Source organism: Strix uralensis, chromosome 8 (assembly GCF_047716275.1).
Source record: "Strix uralensis isolate ZFMK-TIS-50842 chromosome 8, bStrUra1, whole genome shotgun sequence".
Taxonomy (NCBI): domain Eukaryota; kingdom Metazoa; phylum Chordata; class Aves; order Strigiformes; family Strigidae; genus Strix; species Strix uralensis.
This window is the reverse complement of record NC_133979.1, coordinates 33216975-33240191: the sequence shown is the minus strand read 5'-3', so window position 1 is coordinate 33240191 and position 23217 is coordinate 33216975. Positions and strand designations below refer to the sequence as shown.

Here is a 23217-nt window from a genome sequence, read left to right as displayed (position 1 = left end):
CTCTACAGACCTATCACAGGAGTGTAAATTCTTTCAGCTAGTAAAAATAAAGATGATAATTTCTACTTTTCTCTAGGTTAACTTAAAATTTGGTGTAAGACATCCAGAAGCACGAACAGGAACAGAAACTGATACCTGTACAGCTTGTGCAGGTACCTTGATCCTTGAGTTTGCAGCTTTAAGCCGATTCACAGGAACATCTATATTTGAGGTTTGCTTTCCATGATATCTTATTTTTTGGATTAGGTGTTCATTAGTGTTCTGTTCCATTTCTGTAATTCTGGAAAAACAATTTTGACTTCATGAAATGGGTGGATATCTTAGCTGTTCTGCACAAAAAGTTTGCATGTGTTCAGATTTGTTGTGTTTGTGGGTTTTTTTCTAAGTATAAATTTGATTAAAAAAAAAAAACCAACCAGGAAATAATTTTGTTTGAAAATAGTTACAGTAATATAGAAGTAAACAGGATAAATATACTGAAGAGTGACTAAAGAATGATGCTTTCATAGTTTCTGGGTAGAGGAATCAGGACTAGTAAGAAGAAAAGTGAGATACTTGGTCCTTAAAATGCAGATTTAAAGAAAAATATATATAAAAAAACTTCCACACTCGTATAGTCCCACTGAACATGTGCAAGACCTACTTAAGGGTATATTGTCAGCAGAAAGCTAAATGAAAATGCTTGCAGGTATAGTTTCTTTGATTTTTTTTTTTTTTTTTAAAAAAAAAAAGGCAAGCTCTTTTTCACATTAGAATTCTTTACAATCTTTCATTATGAGCCTGGTGTTTTACTTTGTCATGGAACCCAGTGGCAACATAACTGGGGCTGTGTTGTGTGTTTTGGTAAACTTGCCCCCTAAAATCCCATGCATGTGTTTGGTGATTTAAAGCCATTTTTGTTGGGTAGCTTGTTACCTTCAAGTGAATTTTGTGTATGTAAAGAATGTATACTAATGAACAGAGGTTGCTGATCCACCTTGAGATGTCTGAAAAGGCACAGCAATTTTGATTCTAAGGATGATATTTTTCTTGAAATATTTTAATTAGGTTGCACTATCCCATCTGTATGCACAGTTTTAGAGTAGGAAACCCAGGCAGGACGTTTGGCTTGCCTGAGACCATACTGTGTATTGGCAAATAGTTGTGTAGTCAAGCACCATTCTTTCTAATCGCAGCCCGTACTAGTTAAGTGTATGTAATACTGGGTTTTATAATTGTTAGATATGAAACATCTTATTACTTCCTAGCATCTTAATTTCAGTGGACAAAAGAATAACAGTATCTGTGTTTCTCTAATTTCCTTTAACGAGCATTTTTTGTTGTTGCAGGAATATGCACGGAAAGCGCTTGATTTTATTTGGGAAAAGAGACAGCGCAGCAGCAATTTAGTGGGCGTTACTATTAATATTCATACTGGAGACTGGGTCCGCAAAGGTGTGTGGTATTCTGACTGGGAATCAGTGACCACAAGTGGTTTGGGGCAAGAAAAAAAAATCTTGACACACACCACACTTATCTAGACTATTTAAAAACATTAATGGGATAGGCAAGTGGAGTTACATAATTTCAGTGCTGGAGAAACCTGCTACAACAAAGCCTGGCTTTGCTCTGAAAGCGTGTTTTAGTGGAGAAATTAGTTTTATTCTTTGTAAAGTTAGTGTTCTCTGATTCACTTTAATACTGGGAGGGGAATGTCTTGGGATAAACTTTCAGAGATTCTGCTATAAATACATAGGAAAAATATAAATAGGACTCTGGTGGTTTATGGCAGCCAGTAGAAATACTTTCATATGAGAAGACTCTTCAATGCACGTCTGTTCATATTATTATGTGCACTGATATTGCAAAGCCTTTAGCATAGACACAGTATTGTGTCTCTGCATTCATCTGTGCCTTAATTCTAGTGCTAGGAGGCTTTTCCTTTTACTGAAACAGCCTTCAAAAGCAAACTGAAACCAAGGGAAAATATCCATATAGCTACTTAAAGTAAAATCACCTTTTCATTTTCTGCTCTATCTAGATAGTGGAGTTGGAGCAGGAATAGATTCATATTATGAATATTTATTAAAAGCCTATGTCTTGCTGGGAGATGACAGTTTCCTGGAAAGATTTAACACGGTAAGTTAACACCTTGCTCAGGTTTGTGCCTTCTGTAAGACAAATTTAAGACTAATTGTATTGTCAGTCAGCTGTTAGCCTGAGAAGCCTATGAAGAGATCTTTAGCAGAGTTTCTGTGACTTCTGATGTGTTTAGTGCCAGCTCTTTTTGCTGTGAGTTTTTGCTAATCTTGGGTGAACTGCCACCTGAGCAGCTGTTTTAACCCCATCCAATCAAAACCGAAATCTTCTCAAAATTAGACCTTTTTCCATGTTTCCAGTACAGGACAAGCTGTATTTCAAGATCACCTTGGAGAGTGTAATACTGCAAACTTTTCTGTAATGTAAGGGCCTCGTGTCACAAGCTGTGGTACAATTTATTTCTGTCCTGGAGCAACCAGAAAGATCTGAAAAATCAAACTCTGGATATTGCATTGCATTGCACTGCAGATCCTAAGGCCCAGTATACATTTAAGTATACTTACAAGCTGAAAACCACACTTAGATTACTAAATTCATAACTAAGCAACTTTGTCAGCATCATTATTCTTTATAAAAATATTCCTTCTTTTGAAAATAGCAATATCCAATAAAAACATTTTATGTCATAAAATGATTTTATATCATGTAGCATGATTTTGTATCATAAGCAATATTAAAATTGGAATAAATCAGTAGCTAAAGGCCCGTTGCATTACACTTTAAGTGTAATGATTATTTCATATTCCTAACCTGCAGCCATCAGTATTATATTTTGCCTCAATTATGTCTATTAACTGTTCCCTATCAGTTTGGTTCATGTGCTCATGATTGTACCTTCTGTTATTCAGAAAACAAGAAAGGCATTTATCTTGGGAAGTATAGGATTGGAAGTCAGCAAGTTGACAAGTGAGCTAGTGGGTTTTAAAGTTCTTCTGAGCCATCAAGTCCAGCTGCTTTGTTGGGTTTTTTTATACCTCCTTTTCCCCTTTTCCTCCTCAGATGTGTTAGCTTTGAATTCTCTTGTTCAGAGAAAGCGATTTCAGCTTTGTTTAAAAAGGTGTGCTTAAAGATTCGGTCAAAACAAATGTGCCTTAGCTGTGATACTTGTTTGTCACATGGCTGCTGAATATACTTTTCTGTATGTGTATTACTTGGAAAATGTAGTGTGTATTGCATGTGTAATCCTGTGGAGCTTTTCAGTATTTACTATGCTGCTTTTTAGTTTGCAAAGCTGGAACCTACTGGGCATTGCCAAATGTAATAATGATTGGGAGTGTAGTACTGGATCTTCCATTGAAATAAAATGCCATAGTCTAGTGATTACTATCTGTTTTGTATTGATACTATAAACTCATGATTTTTCTGATGTTTGTCAGCACTACGATGCCATAATGAGATACATTAGCCAACCACCTCTTCTTCTTGATGTTCATATTCATAAACCAATGCTAAATGCTAGGACCTGGATGGATTCTTTGCTAGCTTTCTTCCCTGGATTGCAGGTAAGGTTTAAAACCCACGTGCAGAAGATTTTAATAACAAGGAAACGATTAAGTAGACTGGATATATAGTTGACAAGTCAAGCTTAGTAATTTGATGTTCAGAAATACTGAATGCGGATTTCTGTACTCACTCCTGTCACTTCACTGCTATGATGCAAGTTAACGTGCATTTCTGCCCGTGTTGAGTATCAAGAAAAGTATGTCTGTGTGACTTGCTTCCTTCACTCCTAGTCATGAAAACACTCAGATTAAGCTGCCTTTGTAGTAGTCGAGTGACCAATTTTCTAGTTTCTGTGTCATTTATATCTTTAAGACAAACCACCACAGTTCTCTGTAAATGAGAGATATCCTTTTTCTACGTAGGCAGTAGTCTTAATGAGCTCACTGATTTTGCTTGAAAATCTCTTGTGGAATATCTATGGCTTGCACTGAAAGGGGATAATATTTACAGTATACATCTGCTGAAAATATAGAACTTGGTCTGTAGCTTTGCATGAACACAGTAAGTGTCCCTAACTTTGAATATTATTCCTATGCGTGGTGAATTATTGTTAATTTTATTGTTCAATTTTAGGTGTTGAAGGGTGATATTAGACCAGCTATTGAAACTCATGAGATGCTGTATCAAGTTATAAAAAAGCATAACTTTCTTCCAGAGGTAAGGTAGTAAATTTTTGATCATGTAAAGTGATTCTTACCTCAATTTAAGCAGTCTCGGATATCTATTTGAAAAAAATAGTAGGTATATGTGTTATTAAAACCAAAGGCTCATTTCCACAGCATTCTTATGTGATTCACAGTTCTGCACGTATGACAACTGTGTTTTGGATACGAAACATTTTTCCTTCAGTTATGCTGTAATTAACACAATAATAGGAAGCTGCTGCTATTAAAAATTGCTTAGGCTTTATATTTCAGCCTTTCAAAATTGACTTTGACTCATTTCAGAATGCAAAACTTGTATAAGCACATGTAGTAGTTGCTTCTTAGTAATATAATAGCATTAATGCTAAAGATTGCAGTCATCTGTATTAACCCAAAGGGGGGAAACTAAAGACTGAATTGTTCTGAGAGAATGTTCTGAAATTTTGCATAATGCCCTTGAAAGTAGGTACACAAACTTACCTGTAGGTATTGCAAGTGCAGTCTTTTGAGCAAGTTAATTCTGCACAGAAAAGCTTGTTTACCTGCTGAAGTGTGTGTCTTTATTCTGGGATGACCCAGAATATATGAGAGAGCTTCTGACTCCAGTTTTCATTTTGACTTTCCCCTGGTGTAAGCTTATTTCTGTTAGAGAACATTTTAATTAACGTTGCGTTCACCTAATAAGGATATTGAGGCCAAAGAATGCTCTCTAAGCACTAAACTTTTAAAATGGTATGGTTTGGCTCCTTAGGGTTTTTTTAGGTTGTTTTTTGGTGCTTTGTACTTATGAAGGAAACTTTGAAAGATCAGTTAGCTGTGTTTATGCCAATAGGCAATCTCCTTTAGCAAAGACTTAGTTTAAACCCTAATGTGAGCTAGCAGTGAATGTAAGCCATCACAGAAGTGGCTTTTGCCAGTGCATATTAAGAGTGACTACACAGACTAGGAAATTTTTAGATAACTGACTTCTAGTCTGTGGTATTTCTTATGTTAGAAACAGCTGCTTACCATCTGTCAGTCTGACATGAGAGCTTAATGCACTGGAAGTGTCAGGTGGTAGGTATGTTTGCAGAAGTGGTATTTGTCAAAGCTCAGGTGGTCTCTCTGTAGTGGCCCTTCAGCGGGCTGCTTGGGTTGGACGGCAGCAGCAGTTGTGTGCTTGTGCTGATGGGGTGATTGGAGGCTGCGTGCTGCCTCCTGGCTCTGGAGCACACGTTCTCATCTGGCACCTCGTGCCAGAACTCCACTTGCTGGACACGTGTCAAGAGGCTGGGTGGTGTCCCCACTCCTGCACCAACGCAAGCTTAAATCTCACTCAACAAAGTGGGCTAGAGCACTCGCTTAGGTTTTGGCCTCAAATGTACTAACTGGACAGAGGGTCTTGTAGCCTCCTGGGACTGATGGTGGGCCTTCAGTCCTCCACTGTTGTGTATTTTACCTGTTGTAATACAGTTAAGGTAGGATTCCAAATAAACCTGCATTTGGTTTTCATTCTTGCGTTTATTTTTGTTCTTTTTCTTCCTCAGGCATTCACAACAGACTTTAGAGTTCACTGGGCTCAGCATCCTTTAAGGCCTGAATTTGCTGAGAGCACTTACTTCTTGTATAAGGTAAGATGGCTTCTGTTCCTCTGACTGTTGATCACTTTGTCTAGCATCTAGGATTTTATTGGTGTTTTATTCCAATCTAGAATGAGTAGCCTATCTGCAGCTTATTTTGTCTACTGGAGCCAGTTCTGTATGTAAACAAGATTAAATTATTGGTTATCAAAAATTGTTACAGGAATTTTGGTTTATATGGCTAGAATTAGAAAACTGTTAAGTGACAAAGGCCCATATTTTCTAAAGATATTTAGGTGTTGCTGATCTTTCTTAAAGAGATCTTAGAGACTAAGAAGAGCAAAAGCCATTTGTACCTTGAGAGAAGAGCAGTGCCTGAATGTCTTGTGTTCCTGTACTTCCATGTGCTTATCTGCATATCTGTAAAAGCTAATGCAGTAGTATCTCAGAAGCCTCTCTTGTGACTGTTTAGCACTATTAATGAAATAGACTTTACTGGTGTCTGAGAAGGTATGGAATCAATAAATTAGCGTTAGGAAAAGCTAACTGCACAGCTAAGTCTGAGTGCACCTATATGTTTGTGTTTGGGTTTTGTTTGTTTTTCTTTTATAGGCTACTGGGGACCCTTACTATCTAGAAGTAGGAAAAACACTAATTGAAAACTTGAACAAGTATGCAAGAGTACCTTGTGGGTTTGCTGCAATGAAGGATGTTCGTACAGGAAGTCATGAAGACAGGTAGAAGTTTTTGCAATTATTTTTTTATAAAAGGATTATAGAAAAAAATATAATTACCCTGTTTATATAATAGAATTGACTTTTGAGTAGCTGTTTGTCTTCAGTTTGATAACCAAGTCTTAAATTACCCATTTATCATAGTGTATAAACTATTTCAATAGTTTTATAGTTTGTTACATTAGAATATTTTTAGTTTGATAATGTTTCACTTGTCTCAGAGCAATAGATTAATTACTTTCAAACAAAATACGCTTCTAATCTAGACATTTGTAAAGAAGTTTGTTTTTTCTATAATGCTGTTTTGTGCTGAACATGCTGAATCATTTCCCTCCAAACATCATTTCTTCCAAGTGGAAGGAATGCTAATGGAATTAAGTTCAGCAATAATAATCACGAAGTCTTCAGAGATGGAGCAATATGAGTATTTGTTTTACTGATGCTTTAGAAAAAAGGGGATCTTCCTAAAGGACATCCATTTTTTTTCCATAGAATGGACTCTTTCTTTCTGGCTGAGATGTTTAAATATCTTTACCTGCTGTTTGCTGATAAGGAAGACATGATTTTTGACATTGAAGATTATATCTTCACTACAGAAGCTCATCTATTACCACTTTGGCTTTCTACTACAAATCAAACCATCTCTAAAAAAAATACGGTAAGTAACAGCTCAATTCTAAATCAGTTTTAGTGGTACTTCGAAGCAGGTTTTTTTTAATGAGAGAAAATGGAAGAAAAATCAGAAAAAATCATAGTTTGGAGAAGTACACCTGTTTTAACTCTTCGTTTAATATGAACTATTTCATCATATTAACAGTGCCAGTCACATGAGTATGAATAATGTTTCCATGACTGGATTCTGCACCATTGAATCTTGAGAAAAAAGCTGTGGAATGTTAGCAATATTGAAAAAGAAAATCATTCCCCATCTCTGTATAATGATATTTTAATCTTCATCTTTACTCTCTATTATTTTTTCTAAAACATACACAACAACACACCTAAGGCTTTGTTGTTTATTTTACTATGTGAACCCTTGGCAAATTTTGAAAGGTTTTTTGAGACTGCTGCAAAGTTAGTTTGACAAGATACAGCTATAGATTTTGGGGTATTTAATTGTTTTAGCCCATGCAATAGGCATCTATTGTTTAAATGTGAGAACATTTATGGGTTTATAAATTACTTAACCTTCCAAAATAACCTGTAGTAATACAACTGTGCTGTGAAGCATCATCAATACTCGTCTTTTGTTTGGTTTTGTGCTCAGTAAGGTGACATAATTTATCTTTAAGGTAATAATACTACTGGCAAGCAAAAGAAATGCATGAGAAAGTGGAAAGAGAGAGGTGTCTGGGGTATCAGGGACATGCATTCCCTTATGTTAGTACACCTCTATTTTTACCCTTTACTATGAGTTTTTTACAATAATGTAAAAAATTAGAGGAAAATGCTCATGTTCTGTGTCCTGGAGAAATCTTATAATTGAGTAGAAAGCACTCTGTTTTATGGACATTAGATAGTGAAAAATTTTTAATAACTTGCTCTTAATGTCTGACATTGGTAAGACATTTAATGGGTCATTGGGTTGGTTTTTCATGTTTCTTGATGGTGGCGATCCTGCACCCTCCCTAAAATGTTCTTTCCTTGACATTTATCGTCTTTTGTCTTTGAGTTTTGGAAACCAAGTCTGTTTTTTAAACTACGCAAGAAGTTCTCTGAAGGTCTGAAGGAGCATTTTATATAACTTTCGTTCCCAACATGACAAGGTGATACTTTTGAGACGGGATTCCCACAGCTGATGCTGTGTGAAATGGTGGCCTAACATATGTAGTTCTCTTGAGAACCACAAATGTTAATAAAAGGCCAATAAAGGAGATCAAATAAATTGTTCAAATGCAGTTTTCTTAAGCTATTTAAGTCAAAGCTGCTAACATGCATAGTACGAGTAAGAAAGATCCATTGAAAATGGTGTCAATGAAGTGCATTAAATGGCTAAAAGGCTGTGAAGATGAGTGTGTTAATCTTTTATGGAATTTATCTGATGAGAAAAAAATTGATGAGAAAAATGGAATGTATAAATTATTTTTAATATAAATACAGTACTGTTAAGCCAAAATGTCTGAGATAGTTGGTGGTATGAACCCAACATCCTGTTTGTATTTATTCTCATAAACAGGAAAGGTCATGTCTTACTACGCTGATGCTTGCAATAGTGCTTGCAAGACTTTCTGAAGTGATATGACTACTATTTGTCACACTAAGAACATAGGTACTTTAAAGTGTTTATTCCAGTAAACTAATAGCCTTTTAGGTCTTTTTTTTTTAAGTGACCCTTTAAATGCTTGATTTTTAATTAGCTAATATGTTGCAAACAGGTTTGGGGGTTTTTTGCAAGTAGATAAATACTACATTAATTTTTATAGGTGAGAAAATTAACTTGCCAGTTACCCAACCAGTTACTTGCAAAACTAAGGACAGGCTAAATATGGCTCCAAATCACTGTACATGTTCCACATGGTTTCACGTTAGGAAACAGCGATTTGTGCAGCTGTGAACTCTGTCATCTTTTCTGAAAATAGAGATTGTTTGAATTACATATAGATTCATCCTTGCCCGTTCAGACTTCTGGGTCTGTGTGGCTCCTGAGGAGGAGAATCTTTTGTTTGTATGAAAAGATGTGACATTCTTATTAGTACGAAGCAAGAATGACCTAAGGCCTGCAGCTGGCCCACTCAGCATAAAGTACAATTTCAGCATCATCTTCCTTTAGTTCTCTGGCACGTAAAAGTACAGGGGCACTAGCTATGTCATGAGCAGGCTTGAGAAGTGCTGTTTGCCAGTGAGGATTAGCCACTTCTGCAAAAAATTTCTAGTAACTGTGGATAGAAGTTTGGTGAGTTACAAATTAGAACTGGTGTTATATTTATCTATCCCTAGAAAGTGGTTGTAGTGCACTGGTTACCCTTTACAATTGCAACGTGTGGCACAGAGGAGTGATGTATTCTTCATTCCTGGAATCTGTGGGGTTGTAGGACATTTATTGCATTCAGGTGCTGTATGCCCTGAGTACACAGATTACTTAAGGGTAGGCCTATCTGTTGATTTTCTTCGTATACAAATGTAACCTACATTTTTAATAGAGTATCTGTTTCTTTCATTTTAGACTACGGAATACACAGAGCTGGATGACAGCAACTTTGACTGGACCTGTCCAAACACCCAGATTCTTTTCCCAAATGACCCTATGTTTGCTCAGAGTATTCGTGAACCTTTGAAAAATGTGGTGGATAAGAGCTGTCCTAGGGGTATTTCCAGAGCGTAAGATGAATATTTTCTGTCTTTTGTTAGTGTAGGAGTGAGTGGAATTCTGTTTGTTATTCATGGGAGGAGAAATACGAGGTGTATTGGAGCTTGCTCTGCTAAGTTTGTAGTCCTTTTAGAATGGATAGCCTAGTTAAGGGAAAAATCAGTGAGGTTTTCTCTGGCATCATCAGCAAGACTTGCTAATTCCTGCTGGAAATGAAGTAAGTCTTTCAAAGCCAAAGGAGCTTAATGAGCCACCTAATCCACGTGGGAATTATAGCCCAGGTATTACGGGAAGCATGTCTCTCTGAGTTGTAAAATTCATTTCTGTAGTCTCTTGAACAGTTCTGCAACTCTTCTTTGCAGTAAGCAAATAAATCGTGCTAGCGTACATAACTTCACCTATTTTGAAAAATATAGGACAGTCTGTTAAAGCTGAGGAAGTTTATCCTTCTGACTACCTCTGATATTTATACTTCATGAGTAAAGCTGAGTAGCAACTGTATGAGGAAAACTGGTTTTAGTCTTACAATAATGCAGACTATTTAGAAATGAGAGAGAGCATACGGTAGTTTTGTTATTAACATTGCATGTGCTTTTTCACACTACAAAAGTATTGATACTATTGACAAGCTTTAAGAAAGGTAGTTTGACTGAAAAGTTGCATTCTTGTGATCAAGCTTGTACTCAACATTATCCCAAAGAATTCTAATCTTGTGGTGGTAGGAATAACGTGAGAGTTACATTTCAAGAATAATCTCTTTTTAAAGCTTTACTGTCTAATATCTTTTGGCAGAGAAGAAAGTTTGGGAAGTGGACCAAAACCACCATTGAGAGCCAGAGATTTCATGGCCAGTAATCCTGAACACTTGGAGATACTGAAGAAGATGGGAGTCAGTTTGATCCATCTGAAAGATGGAAGAGTGCAGTTAGTACAGCATGCAGTGCAAGTAAGACCTGACAGTACTTTTTTGGAAAACTTTCAGTAAAAAAGTACTAGCAATGATATTTGACACTTAGAGGTTCAGGAAGAACAGCCAGACTGTGGAAGGAGGCACATGAGCTGGATATGCAACTATATTTAGCAGGTGGCTGCTTGTTAATATTTTGCCTCAGCAACACTTTTAACTAATTTTTCATTAAATTAGATGGAGGCTGTTCATGTCAAAGTGATGTAGCTAACAGCATCTTATCAGAAAATGCTAGCTTGCAATGTGAGATACTTCCATTTGTTTAGGAGGTCTATATGTTTGTATGTTTTCAGTCTTCTGGGTGGTGGAGGCACTAAGAGGTTAACTTCCTTATTTGAAATGATCCATGAGTGCCAGTGAACATCCGTTCTGTATTTTAAAATCTTTGTAGCAGTGGCCCAAGCAAACATAACTTCAATTATTTTTTTTTTCCAAGTTTCTCAAACATTTAAGAAGAAACTGTTTATTGTTTCTTTACTACTCAGGCAGCAAGTTCACTTGATGCTGAAGATGGCTTACGGTTCATGCAGGAAATGATTGAACTCTCCAGTCAGCAACAGAAAGAGCAACAGCTACCTCCTCGCGCTGTTCAAATTGTTTCCCATCCATTCTTTGGCAGGGTGGTCCTGACTGCTGGACCAGCACAATTTGGGATGGACTTATCCAAACACAAAGCAGGGGTATGTAAGATGTGTATGTGATCTCTTCCTAGCTTTCTGTTACTTTCCTTATTGCATAAGCCTAAATTTTGCAGTACTGGTACTATTTCAGGGTGGCCAGCTAGAGGGTGATCAATTAATTACAGTGGTTAAAATGACAGGGCACAGCAGTGACAGTCTTTTAGATGAGTGGCTTATCGGTCTGTGGCCCATGCTCTGCTCCCGAGTCATCATTTAGGATTGAAAATGCATACACAGTATGATTTTTTGAAACAACTTTATATAATCTGCAGTGCGTATCTTAAGACATGTTAATTTAAGGAAGGCTTTCCTGCCATGTCAGCCATGACTTTGCAGAAGCCCATTTAGAGTTAGAGTAGGCTGTTCTTGCACAAGCTTTTATAAAAGGCTCTATCTAGATGGAAGAAGAAAATATCACAGAGGCAATGGTCCCTATTGGAAGCAGTAGGAAAACCCGATGACTTCAGTTGGGCAAGATGCAGCCCCAAAGAGGAGTTCCAGACTAACAGTTCACAGAAGAAAATTTTCCAGAGACAACTGTTCACAGGTATAGACAAAATACACTGAATATGAGAATTAGGTTTTCACTCGGTTGTTCTTTGCTTCTTAGAAATCCGACTTCAAGGTAAAGATTGCCTTCACCAACAGAAGACAACACTACATGTGTTAGATAACTGAAGAAATGAAAATGCTTAGGGATCTTTTGCAAGCTTGAACCTCGTGCTATAATGCTCTCTCTTTTTGTTTTTGTTTTTCCAAACAGACACGAGGATTTGTTGCAACCATTAAGCCATATAATGGATGCTCAGAGATCACTAATCCTGAGGCAGTGAAAGAGAAAATTGCTCTGATGCAAAGAGGCCAGTGTATGTTTGCTGAAAAGGCACGAAACATTCAAAAAGCTGGAGCGATAGGAGGCATTGTTATTGGTAAATAAAATTTTAAGTTCTTAAAATCTTCAGTGTGTATACATGTAACCTGTATTTTACAGATTTGAAGATACTGGAGAGCTGACAAGAAGCTGTTAAACTCTCTGAGATGACAGTACTCCAACACAGAAATTGTGCTTTCAGAAGATGAAGAAATGTTTTGGTTTTGTCCAGTTCTGCACAGAAAGTGTAGCTAAACAAATTGAATGGGTGATTGTCACAGTTTTCGCCAATTAAAAGTTGTTATTTTAAGGATCAAAGTTTTGCAGCAGTGCTGTCTACTAACTGCTGAGGAAAACTTGAGATGCAAATGAGAAATGTTAAGGGCAACAGGTACACAAGTTGGCTTTTGCTTTTTACAACCAACTTGCTATTTTCTGCCTGGTGTCCTCTTAACTGACTGAGCAGTAGAAAGCTGCTGAAAAAGTCTGCTGAAGTTGAGACTGGTAGTCTGTTTATCTAACAGGAGGTTTGCTTGCTTTTCCTTTTGTGTGCATCTGGCTAGATGACAACGAGGGAAGCAGTAGTGACACAGCTCCTCTCTTCCAAATGGCGGGTGATGGAAAGAATACGGATGATATCACAATTCCCATGCTCTTCCTCTTCAACAAGGAAGGAAACATTATACTGGATGCAATCCGGGAGTATGAGGCTGTGGAGGTGCTCCTTTCTGATAAAGCAAAAGACAGAGGTAAGATTAGTGGTTATTTGTACAAATTCAGCTTCCATCTGTGCCCTGGCACAACGTGAAATGTACAATAGTAACTTCTACTGCTACCCAAAGGGGCAAACTTGTTAATTGGTAGCTCTAGTTTTCTGTTTGACGTTGGTATTAGTTTTTTCATAAGAAAGCCATTATCTGGGATGTGTCATTATCCTTTCCCCCCCTTCAAGTTAACATTAACATCCAGAAATGCTGTTTGTAAGTTAAGTGTCAGTTTGACTAATGAGAAAATACAGCCTTTTGGATTCCTTTTGAACCCTTTTGTCATAATCTGCTTTGAAGCAGTATCAGGAATAGTGTAAGTATTTTCAATGCCCTACATTGTAAATGCCTTTCTCTTATCAAGCTCCCCAGTGACATTTTTGGTACCCAAAAGGAAAGAGACAACTGTTACAACTATTTTGCCTATCTAAGGAGAAGTGGTTATCATGAGAAATAAGGCTGCTGACCTCTGATGTTTTGCAGGTTTTTCTTGTATAATACAGGAAAATTGCAAGCTAATACATTCCCAATTACTATGTTTGCATATGGCAGAAAATTGTAGGTTTTCCTTTTGTAAGCCTTCCTCATAGCACTGCTTTGTCCAAGCAGAGTATGTAAGAACAAGTATCTCTAGTAAACCAGTGACAGTGTTTATTTTCTGCACATATGCAGAGGTGATATGCTGAAAGCTGCAGTGTTGTTTCTTTATAGTTGCTTACAAATTCCTCCTGTTTATAACTATGATTAAGCTGCTTTAACAAAATACTAAATACAAAAGATGGCTCTGCATTTGAGGATTTGTAATCCGTACCTGCTTCTTCCCTCCTCCTTGTGCTTCCGTTTGGAATCCCAGCAACAATCTTTAAAGGTAAAATGATTCCAAACTACATTATTGATAGCAGTAAGTATCCCGTGTTAAAAATGGCATATGCAGTTAAACTCTCTAGAAGTCTTGAAATATTAGTGTCCTCTATACTAGCTATAAACATCAAACTCCAAAGAGATCTGCATGGTTAAATCGGACAGCTATTGTAAAGTTACAAGCTAAATCAGTACTTGAGATATGTATGTTAATTGCTTTGTGTGGGGATGTGCTGATAGAGGCTTCAGCTTTGGCTCTCTCTAATTCACAGTTCAGTAACCTTACAAAGCTCTGTTCGTCTCCCACTTGCTTAGATGTGGGATCCTGGTGGATGTGGGAGTGATTTAAAATCTGGTATTAAAGTTCAGTGCACGCAGTGGGTATTTGCTTAAGACTGAAGGATGGTAACTAGCACTGACACAGAATTCACTACTGAAGTTTGAGGAAGTGATGCTAGTTTCACTATGTTGTTTGCCCCCGCTTAAAATGTGTTTAAATGTCTTCCCTCCCTTCCCTCTGTCAAATATGTTCCTTAATAAAATTAAATTTTCATATCCATGGAAAGTCTGCATGTCCTTGAGGAAATAAGGCCAAGGGAAGTGACCTTGCTTCTGAAATACATAATAAAATGCTGCTTTTCTAGTGTTTTTTTCAAAACATTTTTCTTTTCTCCCCTCTCAAAGACTTGGAAATGGAGAATATGGACCAGAAATTATCTGAAAACGATTCACATAAACAGAATTCAGAAGAAGCTACTGCAGCATCTCAGGATGTCGGTGCGGTCAGTGAGGAGCCTGAAGAAGGAGAAAATTCTGATGTTACTGACGCTGATTCTTTATCTCCTGCTCACGCAGACAGTGACAGCATTTCCATTTCAAATCAGGATTCCTGTGTCCCTGGAACCGATGAGGCCAGTGCTCCGGAGCCAGCGTGTACGCAAGGGGATAACCAGCCTCAGGAACAAAAGACTGAGACAGAGTCAAATTCCAAAGTTAACTGGGATAATAAAGTCCAACCTATGGAATCCATATTAGCAGACTGGAATGAAGATATAGAAGCATTTGAAATGATGGAAAAGGATGAGCTATGACTTGTAATCATAACTTATTTGTTAGTAAACAAATGGAGAACTCTTTGGGTAGAAGTGAGGCCCTGATATCTGAGAACTAGAAAACACATTCAGTATTGTGATGAGCAACCAGGTTTCACCTGGAAATTACCACAGAAATCCAGCACGCGCTCTTTGTATTGTTTTAATTTTTTCCTGTTTAAAAATGGGAACGTGCAATTGAAGCATTTGCCTGGCTCCACCGCACGGTGCTGTAACCCGGGAGGCTCGCGCAGGGAACGAGCCCGACTTCTGCGTTCCAGGCTCCGAGAGGTCACACTCCCTTGGTCTCTGGAAAGCAAAAGTTGAATGCGGTGGGGTTAACACACCACGTAACGGTTATCGCTGAGAGCACTTGAAGGCAGTAGGTCAGCCACCGTTCTGGTTGGAGCGAAGGTGTGGTTCCTCTGATCTCTGCCGAGTTGAAAGCCTTCATTGATAGCAGCAGGTGAAATTGTTTCCAGTTGTCGTGTCTTTAAGACATGGCTAGAAGCAGTTTGATTTTGTTCTGACACATCCTACTGAGGCATAGTAGCGTTGCTCATCACTCCTTCCATCTGTTACCGTGAAGAATGACCACGATGACACGCGAGTGTTCCCTTCTGCGCCGCTTTCGACTAGAGAAACTATATAAACCAAAGGCAACGTGTACTTTGTAAGCAGGTTCCATCAGGGAAACTAAGGCAGCCTTGGGCTCTACCAGGTTTGTGCCGTGTTGTGAAAGTTATGCTCGAGCTTAAGATGAAGTGGACAAGGCGGATGTTGAGTTACAGGTATTTCTTTTGGCCTTCCAGGTTGAAAAACTCATTCTACCCCAAGATAAAGAATTTAAACTGGCAATATTCTCTGAAAGGACACTAAACAGAACTAGTTCAGCTATAACACAAAAAAATCTTCCTTTTTCTACAATTTGACTTCTAACAGCTTGACTTTGTTGCCATTCTTTTTATATGCAACTTCTATACGTGTGATACTTCAGGCAGTGAGGCCAGTACCAGTAGTGAAGTGCAACAATTTTGGCTGTTGGGTCCATAGTTCGAAGTGTAGTGGTGTGAGCTGCGAGGGTGACTGGTATGTTACTCTGGGCTTGGGGAGTTTGTTACAGGTAAGTGTGAGTCCTAATCTGTTATCCCTCTTACGAAAAACATTATTTAAATAAAAATGGGGATGTTTAAACAACCGAGAGACGTTTTGACTGTGTCCAAAGAAACTGCCAAAAACGAATTAACTTGATTTATATAAACTGCTTTTAGTGAATTGTGGTTCAAAGAATTGTTTTATATTAAAGAGTAAATTAACACTGCCTATATGCTGCACCAGTCTAAAAATGAAGGTTTATGTTCATCTTTGCAATGGAAAGAAGGAAAAAAAAATAAAAGCCCCAATCTGAATTGCACCTTTCATTTAGCTGGTGAAATTATGCGTGCTGAATATGCAACTGTTAATTAGTACAGCCATACTGTATTTATTTATGTATACTCCTGTACAGTGTGAATGGAGAAATCCCAGGCAAATGTTGTATACATGTGTACTTAATGACACTTGCTTTCAAGAGTATCAAAATGCACAGGCACCTTTTGAGAGCATGACAGTCAATCAGAATATTATCCATAAACTGAATGATAACTTCAAATCACTAGAGTAGGAGGGAATTTCAAGGAGGAAATGAAGCGGTAGCGGAATAGTGAATAAGTGTCCTTTTAAATAAATCAGCTTTTAAATGTAGTTATAATTCCTTTGCACAAATAACTGTATGGAGGTTTGGACTGAATGAGTAGGGCGTGAAGCAGCTGGGGTTTTTCAGTTGAGGGTTTTTTTGTTTCTGTTTTTTTTATGTGAGTTTCTTCATGTAAGGCATTTGATCATGGGAGCCCTTTAAGTGTCCTTCGGTACTCGGAGCCCCAGCCCGCACCCGAGGGACGCTGCGCTCCCCCGGTAGCGCCCGGGCTCCAAGTGACGTGGCCAAGTGCAGTCAGCTGCAGGATCAAAACCGTCAGGTGCAGATCAAAAGTTTTCACTCTGGTAATTCCTTTGATCTGTCAGTGCTTAGTGCCACAAAAGGAGCATTTTTGTTCCCATGCTCTTTGACACGGACTACATCTTCATCCTTGTTAGCTCTCTTGGCGGAGATAGAATTATTTTTATAGCTATAGAGGTCCTCTGGTCATTATGTTAAGACTGTCAATATAGCAACTAAAGGTTTTCTTTTTTTACATGCAGAAAATTTAGGTGTAGATGTAAAATTTTATTAAAAGATTAACTTTCCTTGCCATCACCAGCTCATTTTTATTTAACTGCTTTTTCCACATCTATTGCTAAAGCAGCAGACGTTAGCTCTCCGTTTAAGGGATTTTGAATGATCCCAGAACTCCATATGGATTTGAAGCATCATTTTGGTGGTGGCCTACCTCAGATAACTGTTGCCTCCTTCCTTTTGGGTTGGTTTTTTGTTTCATTTTGGTTTGTTCTACTTTACCTTTGAAACCGTCATGAGAGCCATAGCTTTGTTTACAGAACTGAATTGGGTAAGGTTGACCTTTGGGGAGAGAGGACTAAATTGAGGGGGCAGTTTTATTCAGGTTATTTTCACTTTGTATTTCCCTATGAGGAAGTAGGCTTTAGTTTAACCTTTTCGTATCGTTCTGGAAATAATTCAATTTTCTGTCACTGTCATCTTAAAAAGCGAGAAGAATGTATTCATCAAAAAAACAAAACCTTTTGGAGAGGGGAGTAAGTGTTCTTCCCAGATTTTTAGAAGTCTGCTCCCTCCACGTAGACTATTGCTTGTACAACATTAATCAGTAATCACCTCTTTCTTTGTATAGTATTGTACATTTCTTTGTATGGTATTGAACACTGAAGAATTCAGGAATTGCAGCTGGAACTAGCACTTACTCCATGCCATGTAATTCAGATCAGCCAATTAATTTCTCATTTGATCTTAGAGGAATCTTCTTAATTGTTTACATTTATTGTTTCTTAATGAAGTTTCAAAGTGAGCCCAGCTTTGGTTCTCCTTCTGCCAGCGTACCTGAAGGCGTAGCGGTAGGCACGAATAAGTGTATGTTGAGAAGTTAAAAATGGGACATCTTATGCAAAAGGCATCAGTCAGAACATAGGGGAAAAAAACCATTCTGTGAATGAAATATTGTATGTTCAGATTTTATAAGATTATTTTTTTTTTAGCCAGCCCAATTTACAGCCGTATATTTTCTTATGAAAGATGTCTAATAACAGGTGCTGTAACACTATTGTTGGGTTTTACTGTCTGGTGGTAAGTGTATACAATATTTCTAAGGGCAACTATGTACTGTGATGTAAAAGTCTGGGCTAAAATGTATATAATCCGTGTATATAATTGTGTACTTGATTATAATTGATTGTAAAGATTTAATAAAATGTAAATATTCTGGTCACGCTGTGCTAAACTGCCACTGATTTACCTTGACTTCAGTAAGGCCTTTGACACTGTTTCCCACAGCATTCTCCTGGCGAAACTGGCTGCTCACGGCTTGGCTGATCGCATGCTTTGCTGGGTAAAAAACTGGCTGTATGGCCGGGCCCAGAGAGTTGTGGTGAACGGAGTTAAATCCAGTTGGAGGCCGGTCACGAGTGGTGTCCCCCAGGGCTCGGTTTTGGGGCCACTCCTGTTTAACATCTTTATTGATGATCTAGACGAGGGGATCGAGTGCACCCTCAGTAAGTTTGCAGATGACACCAAGTTGGGTGGGAGTGTTGATCTGCTCGAGGGTAGGGAGGCTCTGCAGAGAGACCTGGACAGGCTGGAGCGATGGGCTGAGGCCAACTGGAGGAGTTTCACTAAGGCCAAATGCCGGGTTCTGCACTTGGGCCACAACAACCCCCAGCAGCGCTACAGGCTTGGGGAGGAGTGGCTGGAGAGCTGCCAGTCAGAGAGGGACCTGGGGGGGTTGATTGACAGCCGGCTGAACAGGAGCCAGCAGTGTGCCCAGGTAGCCAAGAAGGCCAATGGCATCCTGGCTTGTATCAGAAATAGTGTGGCCAGCAGGGACAGGGAAGGGATCTTACCCCTGTACTCAGCACTGGTGAGGCTGCACCTTGATGACTGGGTTCAGTTTTGGGCCCCTCACTACAGAAAGGCTGTTGAATGACTCGAGCGTGTCCAGAGAAGGGCAACGGAGCTGGTGCAGGGTCTGGAGCACAGGTCTGATGGGGAGCGGCTGAGGGAACTGGGGGGGTTTAGTCTGGAGAAGAGGAGGCTGAGGGGAGACCTCATGGCCCTCTACAACTCCCTGAAAGGAGGGTGCAGAGAGGGGGGATGAGTCTCTTGAGCCAAGGAACCAGCGCCAGGACAAGAGGGAATGGCCTCAAGCTGCGCCAGGGCAGGGTCAGACTGGCTCTTAGGAAGGATTTCTTTGCAGAAGGGGTTGTTGGGCGTTGGAATGGGCTGCCCAGGGCAGGGGGGGAGTCCCCATCCCTGGAGGGGTTGAAGAGTCGGGTTGACCCAGCGCTGAGGGATCTGGTGGCGTTGGGAACGGTCAGGGTGAGGTTCATGGTTGGACTGGAGGAGCTTCAAGGGCTTTTCCAACTGAGATGATTCCGTGATTCTGTAATTTCTGAATTGCCCGCCAGCTCTGTTTGCCTGTTTGAGCAAGGCCATTAGTCGTTGCACCAATACTGTCCCGCATCTTTATTAGCAACCATAATGAGGGGCAGGTGCAGATTTGGCAGAAGCAGTCAGTCCCCAGCTGGCAGCGCTGCTCTCGGGGGTCCCTGGGAGGCAGGAGAAAGCACCACTGGGAGCCTGGGAGGGGTCGGCACCCAGGAGGTTCGAGCCCCGAGCCCTGCCCCGACTCTTGCAGGAGCCCCTCGCAGCCCCGCCAGCGGACGTGCAGCCTCCCTGGCAGGAGGGTACAGGGGAGCACAGCTGTGGGTGAAGGCAATGGGGATGCTGTGATGCAGGAGATTCAGAAATAAGGGATACCTTTCCACTCTGAGAGTGGCCAAACACAGAGATACTATATATAATCAGAACACCACCCTTTCAGTATAAAATTGGAAGTGGCCTGGAAGGGCTCTCAGCAACCTCCTCTAATTGAAGTATTTCAACAACTCTTACTCTATTTTATTTTTTTTTTAATCCATTCCTGCAGTAAGAATAGAGATCCTCAAAAGTTCATTTTAAGTATGACTACTTCTGAGCCTGTTTTCATTAGAATTAAAGAAAAACAGGTCTCTCTTGGGCCTGATTAGGTATGTCTCAGAGGAAACATACTCCATCATCCTTCCTCTGTTATCAGCTGTTCTTGACACCTCAGCTCCCGTGAGCTTTTCCTCCATGGAAGTCAGGATTAAGAAAATAAAAGATGCAGGAGCCCTAAATTTAACTCATTGTTCAAGTGTTCAGCAGTGCTGATGATACTCATTAAGCAGAAACCATTACCAGCCTCACCAGTGAAGTGCTAAATTTCTTCAACCTATTGTTACAGGAGAATCAGGACTTCAGGGACTGGAGTATTTTGGAGCAAAGGTACCTTCTGCCTTCCTCATCCCTTGAAGGGTCTTAAAGCTGGGGTACTCTAAAAGCATTTTGGTCTGTGGGGCGTACAGCCATGTAGTAGGTGTTCCTCAGAGAGCTGCCTGCTGCCCATCGGCCCTGCAGGGGCATGGGCAGCCACTGCCCTACTCACGGGCTCCGTGTTGTAGCAGCGATGGGCAGACAAACGGCTCAGTGCAGAGCAACGTGACTCAGAGCCGGGCAAACAGAAAGGAGTCCAGCGCAAACCTGGGTCTTTGTAGTAAAGGTTTAATAATAAAAAAGATGACCACAAGGAGATATGCAAAGAGATGGAGAGAGGGAAAGGGACCGCTGGTATGAGCAGACAAAGACATCGAGATGTATTGTGCTCCTCTGTGGCACCTCCTGGGAGTGGATGATGGTGGGTGAGGGCTAAGCCAGGGACAGGGCAGAGGGGTTTAGACCAAACCTTTCAGGACTAATATCTCCAGCACAATAGAGCAGCCCCTCATGTTTTCCCATCTTTCTTCAGAACCATCGTGGCCTCCCATGTTCTTTGCTTTCCTGCAGGGATGCCCCATCCCTCCCTCCCTCCCTGGCTTACGTTCTTCCCCATCCATCCATTGACCAAGCATTGAACTAACACCCAAAAACCAGGCTGAGACATTCATCCTCTGCAAGCACCTGCACCCAGCCCGCAGCCCTGGGTCATCTGGCTGCTGCCCATGCGGGCAGAGGGATGATGTTGATTAAAAGAAGCACCAGTTCTACAAAACCCTGGCCCTCCTGGGCAGGCAACATGTTCACCATGAGAGAGCAGAGCCCAAGACTCAGTGAAGGAGGGTTTAACCCGTTACCCGTCCTGCTGCTGGGGCCTTGCAGGTGGTGGATGGGGGCTTGGGAGTTTGGAGCAGAGCCTTGAATGGCAGCAAAGTCATCTCTCTCTTGTAGCTGTGGGTAACTGGAGAGATTTTGGAGCAAACCCTTAGCAAACTTCATTACTTTTTATTGAAAAAAAAGGGAAAAAAACTGTCTTAAAGGAATCAGTGTTCTCTCTTAACAATACTCTCCCGCGGCGCTCAGAGGATCTGGTTTTGTTTTTCCATGTTCATCTACACCACCTTGCCAGCCACAATGCCCAGATGCTCTTTGGCATAAGGAGTCACCCTCCCTTTGCAGATGGCCTCCAAAAAGGCAAAAATATTAGCAAAATTAACAGCCAAGGTGCCGCCCAGTCCTGCCCCACTCTGTATTTCCTTGAAATCAGGAATATTTAGTTATATATTTCTGTCTCTGAACGTGTTCCTGACATTCCTGCTCCACGGGGATGCTCATTGCACAGATGCACAAAGGATAAGGGAAGCACAGTGGCATCAGCACATCACACCTCCTACTAAAACTATCCTTAATAATTACTGTATGGCAATAGATGTATTGATGGGCTGATACTCCACTTTCATTTCCACTTTCCAGTTAGGTCACCCAAAGCTAGAGGACTTCAGTAGCTCTCACAAAAATTCAGCCTCAGCTGCTACTCGTCCCAAGACCCATCATTCACGTCAGCCTGAAGCTGCCAGTGGCAGGAGTCCCATTTTCTTCTAAGTGCTACATAAAAAGGTAATGTTAATAAACGTTTCCAGCTGGAATGGTCCTATAAAACAGTGTTTGCCTGGGAAAGTTCACCCAAGCTGTTAAAACCCCAAGACGGGCGAATTCATCTTTATTAATCCTTTGGTGGAGCGAACAGCACGATGGCACGGCACCAGGGCCAGCCCGAGCGCAGAGGCATTTAAGCCAAAATTGTGCAAAAAAGCGTGCGCAGTACTTGGTGGTACCCGCGCGTGTTCTCGGGGACCACCCCGGGATAGCTCGGGCACCCCACCGGCTGCGACACCACGACAGACCTGATGGCAGCAGTGCAGGGCAGAGAATGAGAAGAAATACAGAAAACCAGTTTCACCATTCCTTAAAACATCCCACCCAAGCATTTCTCTGCCTTCACACCCTTCGCTGGGTGCTGCCATCGCCTTTGCAGCCCTTGGGGCTGCCAGCACCGGGCTGGGAAGGGGTTGCTGGGCTTTGGGCACGAGTCCCGGCCAAGGGGGATGCTCAGAGACGTGTGGACCTAGTGGAGTGGCAACGTGGGTGAGAAGAAATGAGCAATTCCAAGCTGGACATACTGAATTTGATGCATTTTAGGATTTCTTTATGGATCTCCTCTCCTTGCAGGCAGCAGGGTGGTAATAGACTAAATGTTGAGCATTAAGAGACGTGTGTGATCCTCCCCTCCACAGCAAAAGCGCTTTCCCCATCCCTCCTGTGGCCCAACGCTCCTCACACTCTGGTTTAAGAAAATTAGCAAAGAATGCTTAGAAAGGCTTAAGGATAAAAAAAAAAGGCAAAAGATGTGCAGGAAAGGGCAAAAAAGCGTTTCCGACAGAGGCTGGCTCTCACGGCTGTTTTATGTAACTGAGCACGTGACCTTCCACGTTTATTTTCGGGCCTGACAGGGGATATCTGATTGCCAGGCAGAAAGCATCTCTGTTAAATGATGTCAATCTTCGCCGCACTGGCATTACAGCATCATAAAAAATTACATAGCTGCTATTTTGGGTAGCAGCTCTCTCCGACTCGGTGAATAA

At 40.5% G+C, this 23217-nt stretch overlaps 1 protein-coding gene across 2 annotated transcripts in view; it reads left to right on the top strand.

Annotated features, from left to right (window-relative positions):
* The window catches only part of EDEM3 (ER degradation enhancing alpha-mannosidase like protein 3), a 31394-nt gene extending 12900 nt beyond the window's left edge, over positions 1-18494 (top strand). The window contains exons 7-21 of one of the 2 annotated variants that reach the window (XM_074877114.1): positions 77-211; positions 1329-1434; positions 2021-2118; positions 3456-3581; positions 4156-4239; positions 5753-5836; positions 6398-6522; positions 7012-7177; positions 9683-9837; positions 10619-10772; positions 11279-11473; positions 12237-12402; positions 12908-13093; positions 13962-14009; positions 14654-18494. In XM_074877114.1, the coding sequence (XP_074733215.1) occupies positions 77-211; positions 1329-1434; positions 2021-2118; positions 3456-3581; positions 4156-4239; positions 5753-5836; positions 6398-6522; positions 7012-7177; positions 9683-9837; positions 10619-10772; positions 11279-11473; positions 12237-12402; positions 12908-13093; positions 13962-14009; positions 14654-15060 (2235 nt within the window). In that variant the 3' untranslated portion in view covers positions 15061-18494. The remainder of the gene's footprint in view (positions 1-76; positions 212-1328; positions 1435-2020; positions 2119-3455; positions 3582-4155; positions 4240-5752; positions 5837-6397; positions 6523-7011; positions 7178-9682; positions 9838-10618; positions 10773-11278; positions 11474-12236; positions 12403-12907; positions 13094-13961; positions 14010-14653) is intronic. The other variant, XM_074877115.1, reaches the window with a different exon arrangement.
* The last annotated feature ends 4723 nt before the right edge of the window (positions 18495-23217 follow it).